We start from the raw sequence: 18943 nt of genomic DNA on the forward strand, positions 1-18943 counted from the left end.
AACAATTATGGCACTCTAAAGATAATAACAACTAAAAAAAGATTCATTGCCGATGTTGTTCGTGTGCAGACAAGTGGCATTTTTTTTTTTTTTTTTTTCTATAATTCGTTTTGAATTAAAAAATCTACAAAATTTTAAACAAAAACAGAGAAAACATCAAAAATTAGGAATCCAACATTTAGATGTAGATATGAGATGTTCCCACGCTTAAAAGCTAGTCAGATAAAAAGTGACTTTTTCCAATTTTTTTTGACATTTTTGTAGCATACTTCTAGACGTCTCTCAAAAAAATTGCGAACTAAAAAGATAATTTTTATTCCCACTGATATTACTGGTAAATATCCCACTCATGGTTTCGAATGACAATTTATCCCACCACATGCACCCCATATGAGAGGCTTGTGGGATTGAGCTGTAAAAGTCTTTAAGCTCAATTTTAAACGAATAGCAGGAACACACCGATTCTCTTTTAAGCAATTTACTATTGTCTTAGTTCGTATCGAGGGCGTTCTAAACTCTCACCCGATTTTTGCGCTTACTGAAGAACCTTAGGATATTACAGCTTTAAGTCCTGAGCATTTACTTAGAGCTTCCCCAATTATGGCTTTACTCGAACCAATTGCCGAAAATCTATCACTTGTAAATTGTTGGATAATACTCAAGGCTATCCATCAGCAGTTCACTATCACGTGGAAAGAAGTTTATCTGAAGTCTCTACATAAATGCTAAATGGAAACGATGCAACCCCTATTTATAGCCAGGCGATCTCGTATTCGTAATGGACGATTACTACCTCCAAGCTTAGGTAAAGTCGAAGTGTTGAAGTGATAGCCGCGTTAGAACGTTGCCGATATTCAAACATCATCTGGAACTGTTAAAAGACCAATTGTCAAACTTTGCTACTTATCGCTTCTTGATTCAGATTTTTAGTATTTACTCTCTACTCAAACTCGTCTCACTCAATTATCAAACTCATCTCAATCTCTTTTCATTAAGATTACTTATTTTCTACTCAAGCATGTCTCACTCTCTACCAAAGCTCATCTCATAATACCCTCCACCTCGGAAAGCAGGGTATATTAACTTTGTCATTCCGTTTGTAACATCCTTAAATATTCGTCGTAGACCCCATAAAGTATATATATTCATAATCAGCATAAAATTCTAAGTCGATTTAACCAAGTCCGTCTGTCTGTCCGTCTGTCTGTTGAAATCACGATACAGTCCACATTATTTGACGTAGAGCGCCAAAATTTAGCAGAGCAATTTGTATTGTGCCTAGGATGGTTGGTATTGAAAACGAGATATATCGGTCCACGTTCTGTTATAGTGCCCATATAACGGTATCTCCCGATATTCCGTATTTTGATGACTTATGCCACATTTTTTCACGGATTTGTCTGAAAATTGGTATTTGTAGGTCATAACGGGTCTCTGTGCGTTTGGCAAAACATTGCATGTATAGGTCCACGTTTTGGTATAGCCCCCACATAAAGGTACCTCCCGATATTCGGTAATTTGATGATTTTTGCCACATTTTGTCTAAAAATTGGTATTTGTTGGTCATAATGGGTTCCAGCTCCCGTGGCGAAACATTGCATGTATGGGTCCATGATTTGGTATAGCCCCCATATAAAGGTACCTTCCGATAATCGTTAATTTGATGATTTTTGCCACATTTTTTAACGGATTTGTCTGAAAATTGGTATTTGAGGGTCATAATGGGTTCTAGCTCCTTTGGTGAAACATTGCATGTGTAGGTCCTCGATTTGGTATAGCCCCCATATAACGATACCTCCCGATATTCGGTATTTTGATGGTTTTTGCCACATTTTTTCAATGATTTGTCTAAAAATTGGTATTTGTGGATCGTAATGGGTCCCAGTTCGTGTGGCGAGTCATTGTAATTATAGGTCCACGTTTTGGTATAGCCCCCATATAACGGTACGTCCCGATGTTCGGCAATTTGATGATTTTTGCCACATTTGTTCACGGATTTGTCTGAAAATTGGTATTTGTAGGTCATAATGGGTTCTAGCTCCTTTGGCGAAACATTGCATATGTAGGTCCACGATTTGGTATAGCCCCCATATAACGGTACCTCCCGATATTCGGCATTTTAATGGTTTTTGCCACATTACTTCTAATGTTTCCTTTACCCTAAGGTGGAGGGTATTAAAAGTTTGGCCCGGCCGAACTTAATGTTTTTTTACTTGTTTTCTACTTTAGCGAACAAATATATGCGCTTAAGGCTAGTATACACATTATGTTAGAGACATAAGTAAATCAACATTTTCTATATTTATAGTAAACATTTTTATAACATACTTTAAGGCACTTCAAATAATTTGTTATTTGAAAGGAAACGCTTTATTATGTAGTTTTTATACCCTACATAGTATGGATGATATATTCAGTTCGTCATTACGTTTGTATCTCATCGAAATATTAGTTTTAGACCTATTCTTGATTAGCGTAAAATTCTAAGACGGCCGTCCATCTGTCCGTCTGTTGTAATCACGCTAGAGTCAAAACGAATTAAGATAGGAAGCTAAAATTTTGTACAGATCTGTCTTTTGTCTGCAGGCATGTCAAGTTCGAAGATGGGCTATATCGGCACACGATATCGTATCGGTACCCTCGGTATTCGTCATTTTGATGATTTTAGGCACATTTTTCAACGAAATTGTCTTAAATTCTAGACAAGGATATCGTATCCCCCATATAACGGTACCTCCCGATATTCTGTATTTTGATGACTTTAACCACATTTTTCGATGGAATTGTCTGAAAATCGTCACAAGGAGTTCCTCCTGAGAAGTTTGCCCCCTGGAAGAGAATTGTCTATAAAGGTCTACGATATCGTATATCCCCCATATAACGTTCAACCACCATGCTCAGTACCCCCCCCCCCCCCCCACTTTCTGTATTTTATTGATTATGCCGACGTTTTTGACTGTTTTAAATTTCGTATTTAAAGTGTGAAGCTCGTAATGAGTACAACAACCTTCGTATAGACCCCAAAATAACGGTAACTTCCTGTATTCGATACTTATGCCCTACACCGCATAGTTGTAATGGTATTATGTCTTTATCAATTTGTTTGTAACATGGAAAAGGAAGCGAGATAGATCCATAGTTACTTTTGAGGATCTTCATACAATCAATTTCTGAGTCGATTTATGCATGTCAATCCGTCCGTCTGCCCATGTATTTTTGTGAACCAAATGCAGGTCGCATTTATTATCCAATTGAGATAAAATTTTCCAAACAATATTTGTTTACCCCAAGGACGAACCCTATTGAAATTTGGGAGAATCGGTTTAAATATCTCCCATACATATCTTCAACCGATTTCGGGTTAATAGTGCACTAAATGGCCAATATCAGGTCAAATGACCAGAAACTTGGCTCTTCCGGCGGAATTCAGCATAGAAGCAAGTACTTTAAATTTGGTTAAAATCGGTTCAGATATAACTGTAGCTCCTGTAGCTGTAGCCCAGAAATACCTCTGCCAAATTCTATCAAGATCGGTTCAGATTTGGAAATATCTCCCATATATATCCTTAACCCGCTTTCAGGTTTATTGTCCAAATAATGACTAATATCAGCACAAATGGAGTGAATTTTGGGACGTATGTTTTCATTTGACGGCGTGATATCATGCACTCTATAGCAGTGTTATTTGGTATAAAAGATAAAAATTTCTCCGTCAAATTTACTGAAAATCGATTCAGAATTGGATATGCCCATGTAAAAGTCCGATTGTCTTCAAATTTCACACATCCCAATATTTATATTAATCCAATGTCTGGTGTTAAGATGGACAATATCGGTCCAGTCCATCTGGTACCTTTACCACGAAAGGTAGAAATTTAAAAAAAATATATTTTTTGCACAAAAAGAGAAAGGATAATCCGATTTTGTGCCAACTTTGCGAATCCTAATATTTGCGTCAGTGCTAGGTCAGGTGTGGAAATGGACAATATCGATCCACTCCATCATGTACCTCCCCCACAAAATTTTGAATAATTACAACTCTCATAAAATGTGATGTAAGAGTCCGATTGTCTTCAAATTTCACACATCCCAATATTTATATTAACTCAAGGTCTGGTGTTAAGATGGGCAAAATCCGTCCACTCCTTCTGGTACCTCACACAAATGGTCTAAATTTGCGCAAAAAATATTTTCTGCACAAAAAGGGAAGCAATAATCTAATTTTGGTCTAATTTTGCAAATGCTAATATTTGCGTAAGTTCTAAGTCTCGTGCCAAAATGGATAATATTGGTCACCTCCATCAAGTGCCTCTCCCACAAAGGGTCAAAATTTTTAATAATTAAAACTCTTAAAAAATATGCTGTAAGAGTCCGATTGTCTTCAAATTTCACTCATCCTACTATTTTTATGAACACAAGATCTGGCAGTAAGACGGAATATATCGGTCCACTTCATCAGGTACCTCCTCCACAAACGCTCAAAATTTTGAATATCCCTGAAGTTCACAAAAAGCGAAATCAAAATCCGATTCCATTCCAGACAATATTTCCATCAACACAAGATCTGTTATAAAGATGGCAGAGATAGCACCATTTCTCTTGCTACCTGTCCCACATAGGGTTCAAAATATTGAAAAACATCAAAAAAGGCTAAATAAGCATCCAACTCTATTCAAATTTCACACATACAAACATTTTTGCTAACACAAGATCTGTTGTAAAGATGCTACATATCTGCGAACCCCTTTTCAGCCACAAAGGGACAAAATTTGCAATATTTATTTAGGTCCGATACGAAATGGACAATATTTACCCATTCTTTCCAAACACACTCCATAGAGGGTCTAGAGTTTGAAAATTCATAACAGAAGTCAATATATTTTATAATAATCGAACATTGGCTGAGGGCATACATCTGTCAGCAAAACCGACCGATACTTTTTTACTTGTTCAGTATAAATGTTTGTATAATATACTTAATACTATGCTATATCGGTGCAAATATATTGAAAGGGTTTCTTCTCCTTCGTTGTTGGTGATATTAAAAGTTGTGTCCCACAAACTTTAAGTTTTTATACCCTACACCACAAGGTGGTCAGGGTATTATGTCTTTGTGCATTTGTTTGTAACATGGAGAAGGAAACGAGATAGACCCATAGTTACTTTTGAGAACTTTCATAGAATCACTTTCTGAGTCGATTTATGCATGTGCGCCCGTCTGTCCGTCCGTCCGTTCGTCCGTCCGTCCGTTCGTCCGTCCGTCTGTCCATGTATTCTTGTGAACAAAATGCAGGTCGCATTTACTATCCGATTGAGATGAAATTTTCCAAACAATATTTTTTTGGCCCAAGGACGAACCCTATTGAAATTGGTGAGAATCGGATCAAATTTAGATATAGCTCCCATATATATCTTCATCCGATTTCGGGTTAAATGAGCACCAAATGTCCACTATCAGTCCAAATTACCTGAATTTTGGCACACCCAACCGAGTTCGGCCTAGAAGCAAGTATATTAAATTTGGAGAAAATCGGTTCAGATATAGCTATAGCTCCCATATATATCTTTCATCCGATTTGATCTTTAAGTCCCTCACATTCCTACTATGCACTCCACAACCGTGATATTTGGTACCAGGTATTAGATGGAGCACAGAAATAGCTGTTTTAAATTTTATCGAAATCGGTTCAGATTTGGATATAGCTCCCATATATATCTTCATCCGATTTCGGGTTAATTGACCACCAAATGGCCAATATCAGCCCAAATGGCCCGAATTTTGGCACATGTGATCGAGATTAGCCTTAAAGCAAATACAACAAATTTGGAGAAAATCGGTTCAGAAACAGCTATAGCTCCCATATATATGTTTTATCCGATTTGATGTTTAAGCCTCTCACATTCGTAATATGCACTCTACAAGAATGATATTTGGTACCAGATATAAGATACAGCCTAGTAATAGCTGTTTGTAATTTTATCGAAATCGGTTCAGATTTGGATATAGCTCCCATATATCTCTTCATCCGATTTCGGGTTAATTGTGCACCAAATGGCCGATATAAGTCCAAATGGACTGAATTTTAGTACATCGGACAAATTCAGCCTAGAAGCAAGTATATCAAATTTAGTGAAAATCGGTTCAGATATAGATATAGCAACCATATATATGTTTCATCCGATTTAGTGTTTTAGTCCCATACATTCGTAATATTCACTCCACAACAGTGATATTTGGTACCAGGTATTATATGGAGCACAGGAATAGCTGTTTTAAATTTTATCGAAGTCGGTTCAGATTTGGATATAGCTCCCATATATATCTTCATCCGATTTAGGGTTAAATGTGCACTAAATGGTCAATATCAGCCCAAATCACCTGAATTTTCGTACATAAGACCGAATTCAGTCTAGAAGCTAATACGTAAAATTTGGAGAAACCCGGTTCAGAGATAGCTATAGTTCGTAAAATGCACGATAGAATTAGATAGATTTTGATTTTGTACCAAATATCTCATAGAGCTCTGAAATGCCCTGTATAAACCTTTTTACGAGAGCTCTACTAAATATGCATAGTGGTGTAGGGTATCATATAGTCGGCCCCGCCCGACTTTTGAGCTTTCCTTACTCGTTTTTTTCATGTCATCGTGGAACTTTAAAAGGTTCTTAAAAGTTCGTAGAATAACTCATATTAAACAATTTAATGTTTGTTTTTTTTTTAACTCAGCTACTTAGAAAAAAGATAAATTTCAACTTTTAATACAACAAATACCCATACCAAGCCAAACAAGCAAGTTGTATTATTAATTTTTTTTGGATAATCTGTTAATTTGACATTTTGTTAAAACCAATCCCCTTACGCCCCCCTTTGAATAACCATTCAAATGTTTTTTTGTTAACAGCTGCACTTTTGACCCTTTAACAATCCAACAAAACAACAACAACAATAATAAAGTTATTAGCAAAAACAATACCTCATTTGACATTACTGCTAGATTGTCATGACACGAGCATTGAAAACAAGGAGTGACTTCACACTCTGATTATGAACGATTACAACGAGAGGTGTTGAAATAAATCAACATTTCATTGATGGCTAATAAATTTTGGTGGGGGATTCCAAATTTGGGAAACAAAAACGAAAAATACAACTAATGAATTGTCACCAATCACCATTGAAGGTGTGATAAATTATGGCTAAAGTATATGCATGTAAGATCTACAATGGTGAATTATTTAAAGAACAAAACTGTTAATTTTTAAAGCATACTTTTAGGAAACATGGGAGTTGTAATGTTATCTGTTAAATTACTATTAGAAAACACCGAGAGATCTTCTAAACAAGTTCTTGGGAAAATATACACTCAGGAATCGCCTATCGATTCTACTTTGAAATATCCTCTTCCCCGCTGTGACCGCCTAAAGCCATTATCTAGCCACTGCCTTCAACTCGAAATTATTCATGACACTTTATTGATTGTCACCGCACATAAAAACAAATTCAAATTATTTTTGTGATTTGTTTTGTGTAACGCCTTCAATTTTGTCAATTTTAGGCTGCCGTTGCAATAATTTTGCCACTCCGTCTAAAGGCATCCCCGACCGATCGATGTGGTAGTGGGCGTTTCACATGTCAAATAATAAAAATGATACGAGGATTAAAACTACAAAGTGTTTTCGAGCTGCCTTATAGTCTATAACAGCTAAATAGTTGTAAAATCTCCAAGAGGCAGTCATACAGAGAGACGGGCGGGATTGTAAGTTGTAGCTGCGCTAAGTAATCTGAGTGCTGCAAACGCATTTGTTTATTTGACACATTTAATTGTTAATGTTGCACAGTGTTATGAGACAGTTGTTATTTATTTATTTTTCATATGTTTTTTTTTTTTTCTTAAGTCGCTCACACACAACCTGTCACGGCTGGAGTTCGTTGCCAGCATTGAATGTTGTCGCCTGTCCTTCATTTGCATATGTGGAGGTGGACGAGTGTCCACACAAATTATGTGTGACAATTACAAATGTAGGGCTGCACAGAAAAGCTAACGGATGGAGGTGGAATCCTGAAATTAACGTTACTGACGGACTGTAAAATTGGGATAAGGTGGTAGTTTTCGAAATTTGTACTTATGTGGACGAAAAATACTAAACGGTACCATTTCGATTTGGGTGGACCGATAAAGCTGGAATGAATTTGGAAATAAAATTACTATTACATTGTATAACTGAGGTATGTAGGCAGTCTTGAAAATTCGTACCTATGTGTACTAAATTGTACTGTTTGGTATAATTTCAATTTTGGGAGAGCCGGTAGAGTTGGAGTCCTGAAATTTGGAAATTAGATTACTCTTGCATTGTAGAATTGGGGTATGTAGGCAGTTTTGGAAATTCGTACTTATGTGTACTAAATTGTACTAGATTTGGTACAATTTACATTTTAGGAGAACCTGTTGAGTTGCAATCCAGAAGTTTGGAAATAAGTTTTCTATTGAATTGTTTGATACAGTTGTACAGTTATTGAAATTTGTACTTTTGTGTACTGAATTTGCTACAATTTGGATTTGGTTGAACCGATAGAGTTGGAATCCTGAAATTTAGAACTAAGATTACTGTCAGAGTGCTGGATTGGGATATAGATGTAGTTTTGGAAATTTGTACTTATATGTACTAAATTTGGTAGAATTTGAATTAGGTGAACCGATAGACTGGAATATGGATGTAGTTTTGGAAATTTGTACTCATGTTTACTTAAATGTACTAAATTTGGTACAATTTGAATTTGTTTGAACCGATAGGAATGGAATCTTGAAATTTGGAACTAAGAATACTGTTAGAGCGTAGAATTGAGGAGGTTTCGGAACTTCGTACTTATGTATACAAAAGGTACTGAATGGTACTAAATTTGGTATTGACTGAACGGATACTACTTTAGATCTGATATTTGGCATTAGGATCACTGTTAGTGGCATTAGGATCACTGTTAGTTAGTAAGGTTGAGATTTGGAGGTGGAGGTGGTGGAATTACGTACTAAAAACTACTAAATGGTACTAGATATGGTATTAGGGTAAGGGATTGAGTTGGAAGTCTTAAATATGGCAGTGGGATTACCTTTGTGCGGTTTAGTTGATACTTGTCGGGGGATTTGGAAATACGTACTAAAAAGGACGAAAAGTACTAAATAGTATTAACATTGGTATTTCGGGAATAAATAGAACTGGAAGTCTGAAATTTAGTATGAGAGTCTTTGAAGGGTTTTTTGAAATTCTAACAGTACGTGTACCAAAGGTACTAAGATCCACTAACTTTGCTACCATTTGGAATTATGTGTATGTTTTTCGAAATACGGAGATGTGTACTATAATTGTACGAAAAATACTAAATGGTACTAAATTTGGAATGGGGTTAAGGCATAGAGCTGGAATCCACAAATTTTATAAAAATGTCACTGTTGGTATCTGTGGTTATAGCATATGGATGTGGTTTTGGAAATATATACTGTAATTGTACGAAGAGAACTAAAGAGTACTAAATTTGATATTGGGTAAAAGAATAGAGTAGAAGTACTGAAATTTGCTGAAACTGTTGGTATCTGCGGTCAAGATATGGAGGTAGTTTTGAAAATTTGTACTATAATTGTTCGAAAAGTACTAAGTTGTACTCAATTTGGTATTAGGTGAAGATATTTTGATGATTGTAGCGACATTATTCACCGGAGATGTTTCTAATTTCGTCTTTGCAGTTTGTAATGGGAACTAGACTATGACAAAAAATTGTCTATGCAGTTCCAGGTATTCGTATTGTCCCAGAATATATTCGGTATTTTGATGATTTTAGCTACATTACAGGGTAGATAAAAAACTGCAACAAAGTCAAACGCCATAATTTTTACTTTTTTTTAAATTTTATTGAATGAAAACAAAAAATGTCGGAAATAGCATCAAATTTTAGAATAAGTTTAAATTTGTTCGAATTGGTCACCTTTGGCACAAATTATGGCCTTCAAACGGCCAGTCACACGCTGCCCGAATGTGCTTTGCGGTATTTTGGCCCATTCCCGGCGAAGCGACACTTTGGTATTTTTTAGTGCCAACCTTGCTTTCCAAAATAGTCCAACGGATTGGTATCCGCAGATTTTGGTGGCCATTATGCGCTGGGAATGAACCGAGGAACCTCATTTTGTAACCATTCTTGGGCATACTCCGTGCTCAGTGCGATGGTGCTGAGTCCAGTTGGAATGTCCAAGGTCTGCTGCCAAAATGTTTGCGTTTCCAAGGCCTTAATACACCCTCCAGAATATTTTCGCGATAATATTCGGCATTGATTCTGATGCCACGGTCTATTAATACGAGCGGAGAGCGACCATCAGCTGTTATGGTGGCCCACACCATCATCATGGCTGGCACTTGAGTTCTGGTGCCAACCGAAGGTCCACATTTTCAGCAACTCCTCACCTCTTAAGAGTCTATTTTCTTTCTGTTGTGGTGTAAGTTCTTACACTTTTTAGAATTTCAATGGCTTTTTTTTTCAATGTTTTTTTTCATTTTTCGAGCTCATTTTTCAATATTTGCCGAATGGAATATTGCGATACGTTCAGCTCGCGAGCCATTTTTCGGCCACTGCGACGCGGGTTTCGATCAAGTCACTTCTTTGCTTTTCGAACCATTTCTGCTGATGTTGCTGTTTTCTTCCGTCCACTTCCTTGACGTCGGGCTACGAGACACAAAAGGTTTATTCACATTTAAATGCTGGAGTGCTCTAACGATAGCCACTTGTGGTTTTCCAGCCAAATATCAAGAAATCACATTATCACGTTTGAATTCCATCATGAATAACTTTTTTTCTGGAAAATTCTCACCAAAATGCTTTTATACGCTTGTTAACAATATAATGAGCTGTCACTGGAATAATTTTAACAGCTGTCCAACGAGTGGCTTAGAAATGACAGCAGTTTTTGCAGTTTTTTCTTTTTCCAAGTTTCGTATTCGAATATTGTATTGGCTTATTACAAAAGTGGCCTGTGCAGGTCCACGTCTCCGTATAGACGCCAAAATAACCGCTATATTCGGTAGTTTTAGATTTTCACAGAATTTTTAACGGATTTAATTTTTGTTGAAAATTTTCAAATTCTTTCCAAATAGTGGAGCGTATTCAAAGTTCTGTCCGGTCCTTTTAAATATTCAAAAAAAAAATCTAAGATTTTTGTACTGATAGAAAAATTAAAGTAATGTGTCCGTTAATTCCCAAAAAATGATTCTTTAAAATATCCGCATTTATTATAACTCTATTGATTCCACATAGATGTGTATTAAGTAAAAAATTGTTTTTTTCTTAACTTTATTTCATTTAACGGGGTCTTATTATCATTTCAACAAATTTCAAAGAATAATTGTGGCCTCTAAACTCATACCAGTTAATACCTTGGGCATACTCCTTAGTGGTGGCCCTCAAATATCTTCCATTTAAGTTACTACAAAAAAAACAAACACATACTTCAATTTACCATCCAAAATAAATACCTAAGTCGCCCGCACAACCTACCTATGATGACATGCATTATACCACCAGGCACCGGTGTATTCATTGGCACAAGCCTTCTCATACGAATCATTGTCCTGATCATAGGTAGAAAACTTTTGACCTAAATGTATTGACAATGCATCACCGGCGGAACCACTGTAGCCACCTAAACTTTTGAGGACATACTTCTCCTTTTCACTGCCCACAATGAAGGCATCGTATTTGGCATAGCGTCGATCACCCTCCCAGTCTTCCATAACGATTAGCAGTTCATAGGGGCGAGAGTTTGTGAGATTATGTAACCGATCCAGGCCAATGAAGAACTCTCCTGATCTATCGCCAAAGCCCTCTTTATAGTCCGACCAAGGACGAAAGAAATTCACCGAACCATCCTTGCGCCGTTGTATCACAATATTACCACGATCAGAGGGGTTTTCATTCAACGTTTGGAGACGCCTTTGTATTGTCTTGTCCAGCTGTTCAATTTGATTCTCCAATCGAGTGATTTTCGAAGACAATTCATTTATGCTGATTTCAGTGGCACTAGCAATCTTCAGAAAATTGAAAAAAAAACAACAATTTGAAACATAATTAATTTTATATTTTTAAAATTCATTTACCTTAAACTGCCTGTGTTTAAATTTTAGGGGACTCACAATAATCAGCAGCATCAAAATAATTGATTTCATTTTTTTTTAATTTCTTGTCTTATTCTCCCCAGTACAGATGCGATGTCAAGATTCCAAATGACTCTCTTCAAATAAAACTGTATTTTATTGTTATTCATTTATATACCAAAACAAATATTCTTATCAATAAATTTATTAAAAAATAAGAATAAAACAAAAAATCCCCATACATAAGGGGGTTGTATGAAAATTTTGGTGTTCGAATTGAATTATTTTTATAGATAAGCATTTTCTTAATAGACAGGCTTTACGAGAGAATTCGTAAAGGGAGATATTCAAAAGGCTTTTTTTCTAAATAGAAGGCTTTCTGTAGGTCTTTTTTGCAAATGTTAGACTACTAGCAGATGCCCGCTATCGTCAACGAAACGTCCTCCCCTAAATTTTAGGCCTTTTTATTACTCAAAATGTACAATTTGTTCAGTTTTACAATTTTTTTTTTATCAAAACTTCATGCGTCAATCAAAACCAGCTATTTCTCCTAACCACAGACACCAACAGTCTCTTCCTTCATGCAATACCAAATTTAGAACTATAGAATTCCAAAACTACCTCCATATTCCAATTCCAGATACCAATGGCGACCTCAATATTAAATTTGAGGATTCCAGCCTTATCCCTTCACCCAATAACACATTCAATACTTTTTGTACAAAACCACCTTTATGCCTTAACTACAAACACCAACAGCGAAATCTACATCAAATTTTAGGATTTCAACTTCATTCCTTCACCCAATACCAAAGATAGTACCAATTAGTACTTTTTGTACAATTATAGTCCGCATTTTAAAACAATCTCCATGTCTCAACCTCAGATACCAACAGTGACCTCAATATCAAACTTTAAGATTTAAACTTATTTATTTTTTCCCCTTTGCCAAATTTAGTACAATTATAGTACGCAGAATCAAAATCAGATCCTTCTCTCACCCACAGACACAAAGAGTGACATCTATATGAAAGTTCAGATGAAAAAACTGCAACCAGCTTCGACTGCAGTCATTTCTAAGCCACTCGTCCGAGAGCTGTTAAATTTATTCCAATGAGAATTTTCCAGAAAAAAAGTTATTCCTGATGGACTTCAAGCGTGACAGTGTGATTTCTTTATATTTGGTTGGAGAACCACAAGTGGCTGTCGTTAGAGCACTCCAGCATTTAAATGTGAATAATTCGTTTGTGTCTCGTACCATCGCTCGTTACCGTGATACTGGTAGCGTAGTCCGACGTCAAGGAAGTGGACGGAAAAAAAAACAGAAACATCAGCAGAAATGGTTCGAAAAGTAAAGAAGCGACTTGATCGAAACCCGCGTCGAAGTGACCGAAAAGGGCTCTTGAGCTAAACATATCGCAATATTCCAATTCGGCAAATATTGAAAAATGAGCTCGGGGTAAAGTCATTAAAATTCCAAAAAGTGCAAGAACTTACACCGCAACAGAAAGAAAATAGACTCAGAAGAGCTAAAGAGTATCTTCGCTTGGTCGAAAGTGGTGAACTGCCGAATTTGGTTTTCTCCGATGAGAAAACATTCGTTGTCGAGCAGTTTGTAAACAAACAAAATGATCATGGATCGTGTTTACTTGCCAAAGAGGTCAGCTGAAAATGTGCGCCTTCTGTTGACCACCAGAACCCAAGCGCCGGCCATAGTGATGGTGTGGGCCGCCATAACAGCCGATGGTCGCTCTCTGTTCGTATAAATCGACCGTGGCATCAGAATAAATGCCGAATATTATCGCAAAAATATTCTTGAGGGTATATTAAAGCCTTGGGCACGCAAACATTTTCCAAAAGGACTCAGCACCATCGCACCCAGTACGCCACACCCAAGAATGGTTCCAAAATGAGGTTCATCGCTTCGATTCCAGCGCACAATGGCCACCAAAATCTCCGGATACCAATCCGATGGGCTATTGTGTCTGGAGTACTTTGAAAAGCAAAGTTGGCACTAAAAATAGCACAGTGTCGATCACCTCAAGGTTATAGGGAGGTACCCATATATATTTGGGGCTATATGAAGACACGGACCTGCATATACAAATTTCTGTCTTGGGCTGTAGTGCCGACGACAACAACAAATTAACAATTCCGGTGAACAATGTCGCTAAAATCATCAAAATACAAGAGGTACAGGTATATGGGGGCTACAAATTAATGTGTGCCTACATAGTCCATTTTCAACACCAAAAGCCCTGCATATATTATTTTATTTAACATTTAATATTTACGTATAAACCGCAATTTTCATACCACCCTTCATCATAAATTTCAATAAAAACAAAGTATTTGCGAGAATGTGATTAAAGACCTATTCCATTTCAAGGCGTTCGGTTCACACAAGCCAGAGAAAAGAAATGTGGCATTTAAAAGGCAATATTAAGGTGTGTCCGATTCTTTGGCTTATTTTCAACATTTTCAATCACATTTCAATGGAAGAAGTGAGTAAATATTTCAAATTTATAATTCAAAATAATCTAAAATTCCCTAACCAACAGATAACATCCTTGCCATTGACACACATACAAATACAACAGTGCCCCACCGCTAATGCCAACCTAACACAAAGCCTCAATGAACTGAACGAGAATTTCCGACACTTGATGACCAGCCATTTGGAGTTCCTTGAAAAACTTCAAATTCTAGAAGAGCGACAGCTCAAAGCGGAGCAACAGCAATTGCAACAACAAAACAAGTTGCTGCAAAAACTTCAACAAATTGAAAATTTAACAAAAATTTCAGAAACTGTTATACTACGCCGCCAGGATGGTTCCGTGGATTTTGATCGCACCTGGCAAGAATTCAAGCAGGGTTTTGGCGATGCATCTGGAGAATTTTTCATTGGTCTCGACAACATACACAAGTTGACGAATAGTGGACCATGCGAATTGCTGATCGTTCTTGAAGCCTGGGACAATGAACGTCGGTATGCGAAGTATAACAATTTTGTGGTGGGCAGTGAACGAGAATACTACAAACTTCACAGTTTGGGACAATACAGTGGCACCGCCGGTGATGATTTCTCCTATAATGTGGGTCAGAAATTCACCACTAGAGATCTGGACAATGATTTGCTGCCAAATGCAAATTGTGCGGTACGTTATCGCGGTGCATGGTGGCACACCGCTTGTTATAAATGGTGAGTAATGGGAGAGGGTGTGGGGGAATTAGTTATCAAGAAGACCTTCTGCAGGCCCAGAATACATAGAATAGTTTTCATACAAATAAGAGAGTCCTTCTAGAGACGTTCCTTCTTGGACCTTCTATATAGAAGACCTTTCATGGTCGCTCTATACGGCAGGCCTCCAATGTGTAATATCTTCTATGGGACTTCCATATATATAGAAGACCCCTTTATGGATCTTCGAAAGGCTTCCCAGAGGATTTTCATATATGGAGCAGGTTCTATAGATCGGTTTGTTTGTTTCCTACATAAATACTTCAAACATAACCTGCCTCTAAAAAGGCCTATTATATGGAAAAACTTTAATGGACTTTCAATATATTGAAAAAGTTATTTAGGCCTTTTTTAGTTTTTTTAAAGGCTTTCCATAAAAGACCCCCTATAGGTCTTCTATATAAAATACCTTCTATGGACCTCCCAGACATTCTAGGGGTCCTCCATATATAAAAAATTACTTATGGTCTTCCATTCTTCTATTTATTCTTCTATATATTGAAGTATTTCCACATGCCTTCCATACAGAAGACCTAACACACATGTAAAACCTTTAATAGGCCTTGTATACAGGGTGAGATAAAAAAACTGCAGCAAAGTCAAACGCCATAATTTTTACATTTTTTATTTCTAAATTTTATTGAATGAAACCAAAAAGTGTCGGAAATATCATAAAATTTTAGAATGAGCTTAGATTTGTTCGAATAGGTCACCTTTGGCACGAATTATAGCCTTCAAACGGTCAATGAAACCGTCACACGCCTGAATATTGCTCTGCGGTATTTTGGACCATTCCCGGCGAAGCGCTTGTTTGAGGTGATCGACAATTTGGTATTTTTTAGTGCCAACCTCCAAAATACTCCAGACACAATAGTCCAACGGATTGGTATCCGGAGAATTCAGTGGCCATTGTGCGCTGGAAATGAAGCGAGGAATCTCATCTTGTAACCATTCTTGGGTGGCGCGTGCTGAGTGCGATGGTGCTGAGTCCTGTTGGAATGTCCAATGTCTGCCGCCAACTGCTCATCGGAGAAAACCAAATTCGGCAGTTCAGCACTTTCGGCCAAGCGAAGCAACTCTTTAGCTCTTTTGAGTATATTATCTTTCTGTTGTGGTGTAAATTCTTACACTTTTTCGAATTTCAATGCCTTTACCCCGAGCTCATTTTTCAATATTTGCCGAATGGAAAATTGCGATATGTTCAGCTCATGAGCCATTTTCGGCCACTGCGATGCGGGTTTCGATCATGTCGCTTCTTGACTTTTCGAACCATTTCTGCTGATGTTGCTCTTTTCTTCCGTCCACTTCCTTGACGTCGGGCTACGCTACCAGTATAACGGTAACGAGCGGTGCTACGAGACACAAAAGTTTTATTCACATTTCCAGCCAAATATAAAGAAATCACACCATCACGTTTGAATTGCATCACGAATAACTTTTTTTCTGGAAAATTCTCTTCAAAATGCTTGCGTACGCTTGTAAGCAATATAATGAGCTGTCACTGGAATAATTTTAACAGCTATTGGACGAGTAGTTTAGAAATAAAAAACAGTCTGAAGTTGGTTGCAGTTTATTCATCTCACCCAGTATATATACGGGCCTCGTATACAGAACTTATATAGGCCTTGAACATATATACGATCTTATATAAACTTCATATATAAGGCCTCCTGTATTTGTATATAAAAGACCTTCTACAGTCCTTACATAAGAAGGACACTATATGGGCCTTCATATATAGAAGACCATTCATAAATCTTGTATAATGACCTTCTACTAGTCTTCCATGAAAATTCCTATAGTCCCCTTATGAGCACTTCATACAAAAAAAAAACTTTGAATTGATCCTCCATATTAAGAAGACCTACCACAGGACTTTTAAATATAAAATACCTTCATGGGATTTCTTTAAAGAAGAATTTTATAGATGTTTCATATTCGTTCTTGGCAACTTCTAAAGCTTTGAACGGTCGGCTATTGCTTCTATTTTTAAGGTATAAAAACAAAATTCTTTAATTTTTTTTGGTTCTGAGATAAGACCTTTAGCTAGACTTCTTTATAGAACAGATCCTTAAATACAAAGAAGGCCTTCAATCGATCCTCCATATAAAAAACATACCATGGGCCTTGTAAATATAAAAAACCCCTTATAAGGACTTCTTATATAAGTTCCTATAGGCCATCTGAAAGGAAGACCTTCTAAATGGTAGACCTTTTATAAGAGACTTTCCATACGTTTAAGACCTTCCATAGGTCTTCTTTAATCAAAGGATTTTATTTAGGCATTTTTCCATATAGAATACATCGTATGAGCTTGCTACAAAAGGAAGATATTTTCTTTGCCTACTGTGGGAACAGGAGCTTTTAAGAGCTTTCTTGGTCTGTCTCGCCCTATACCCCTTATGTCTAGATATTATATTCTTTTTATCTTTTATAATTATGATATTCTTGTCAATTTTCCAGCAATTTAAATGGACCCTACAAAAAGGGCAGAGTTCCCGACATCGAACTTGGTCAAATTGTACAATGGCATGCTTTCAGAGGTAATCAAACGTCCTTGAAATTTGCTGAAATGACAGTGCGTTTAAAATGAATTCCCAGGGAGTGAGATATTTAATACGAATAAAATAATACAATTAATAATATTATAAATAAAAAAAATGACAGTTCTTGAAAATTTTTCGTTTACTTTTGCTTAAAAATCAGGATGAGAAATCTAAATGGGACCTAGTTTAACAATTATAGTTTTAAATATTAAAGAGTATATATGGTCATTATTGGCACAATCCTTACGGAACCTACGCCATACAGGATCAACATCCGTTGTAAATCTGATTGCGAAGTATAATCGCGCGTAAAAAAAGGTGTAACCCAAGTTTATTATTATATATTATTAAAGTTAATTACATAAATTAAAAATGAATAAAATTGATTTAGAGTAAAATAATTTAAACAAAATTAAAATTTAAGAAATATTAAATTATTGTTGTTTTAATAAAAACAATGTTTGTTTATTAGTGGAGAACGATTTTATATAGAATATTACATAAAATATTTTATATGAAATATTACATTAAATTTCATAGAAATTATTATATTCAGAAAATATTATATATATATATATATATATATATATATATATATATATATATATATATATATATATATATATATATATATATATATATATATATATATATATATATATAATATTTTCTGAATATAATAATTTCTATGAAATTTAATGTAATATTTCATATAAAATATTTTATGTAATATTCTATATAAAATCGTTCTCCACTAATAAACAAACATTGTTTTTATTAAAACAACAATAATTTAATATTTCTTAAATTTTAATTTTGTTTAAATTATTTTACTCTAAATCAATTTTATTCATTTTTAATTTATGTAATTAACTTTAATAATATATAATAATAAACTTGGGTTACACCTTTTTCTACGCGCGATTATACTTCGCAATCAGATTTACAACGGATGTTGATCCTGTATGGCGTAGGTTCCGTAAGGATTGTGCCAATAATGACCATTTTTTTTGGGACCCAAATA

General features: G+C 35.9%; 2 protein-coding genes across 2 annotated transcripts; one reads left to right on the forward strand and one right to left on the reverse strand.

Moving 5' to 3' along the window:
* Positions 1-11297: 11297 nt before the first annotated feature.
* LOC101887286 (ficolin-1) lies at positions 11298-12278 on the reverse strand. Its single transcript, XM_005183296.4, has 3 exons — positions 12136-12278; positions 11537-12066; positions 11298-11465 (listed from the first exon to the last, which is right to left on the reverse strand). Exons 1-3 carry the CDS (start codon positions 12202-12204, stop codon positions 11342-11344), a joined length of 723 nt encoding a protein of 240 aa, XP_005183353.1. The 5' UTR covers positions 12205-12278; the 3' UTR covers positions 11298-11341.
* A 2203-nt stretch (positions 12279-14481) lies between these two features.
* On the forward strand, positions 14482-18050 carry LOC101888307 (angiopoietin-related protein 2). The gene is made up of 3 exons (XM_005183302.4): positions 14482-14636; positions 14694-15334; positions 17837-18050. Exons 1-3 carry the CDS (start codon positions 14553-14555, stop codon positions 17964-17966), a joined length of 855 nt encoding a protein of 284 aa, XP_005183359.2. The 5' UTR covers positions 14482-14552; the 3' UTR covers positions 17967-18050.
* Positions 18051-18943: the final 893 nt, after the last annotated feature.

The sequence above is a fragment of the Musca domestica genome, unplaced genomic scaffold (genome assembly GCF_030504385.1).
Source record: "Musca domestica strain aabys unplaced genomic scaffold, Musca_domestica.polishedcontigs.V.1.1 10, whole genome shotgun sequence".
NCBI classification, from domain to species: Eukaryota; Metazoa; Arthropoda; class Insecta; order Diptera; family Muscidae; genus Musca; species Musca domestica.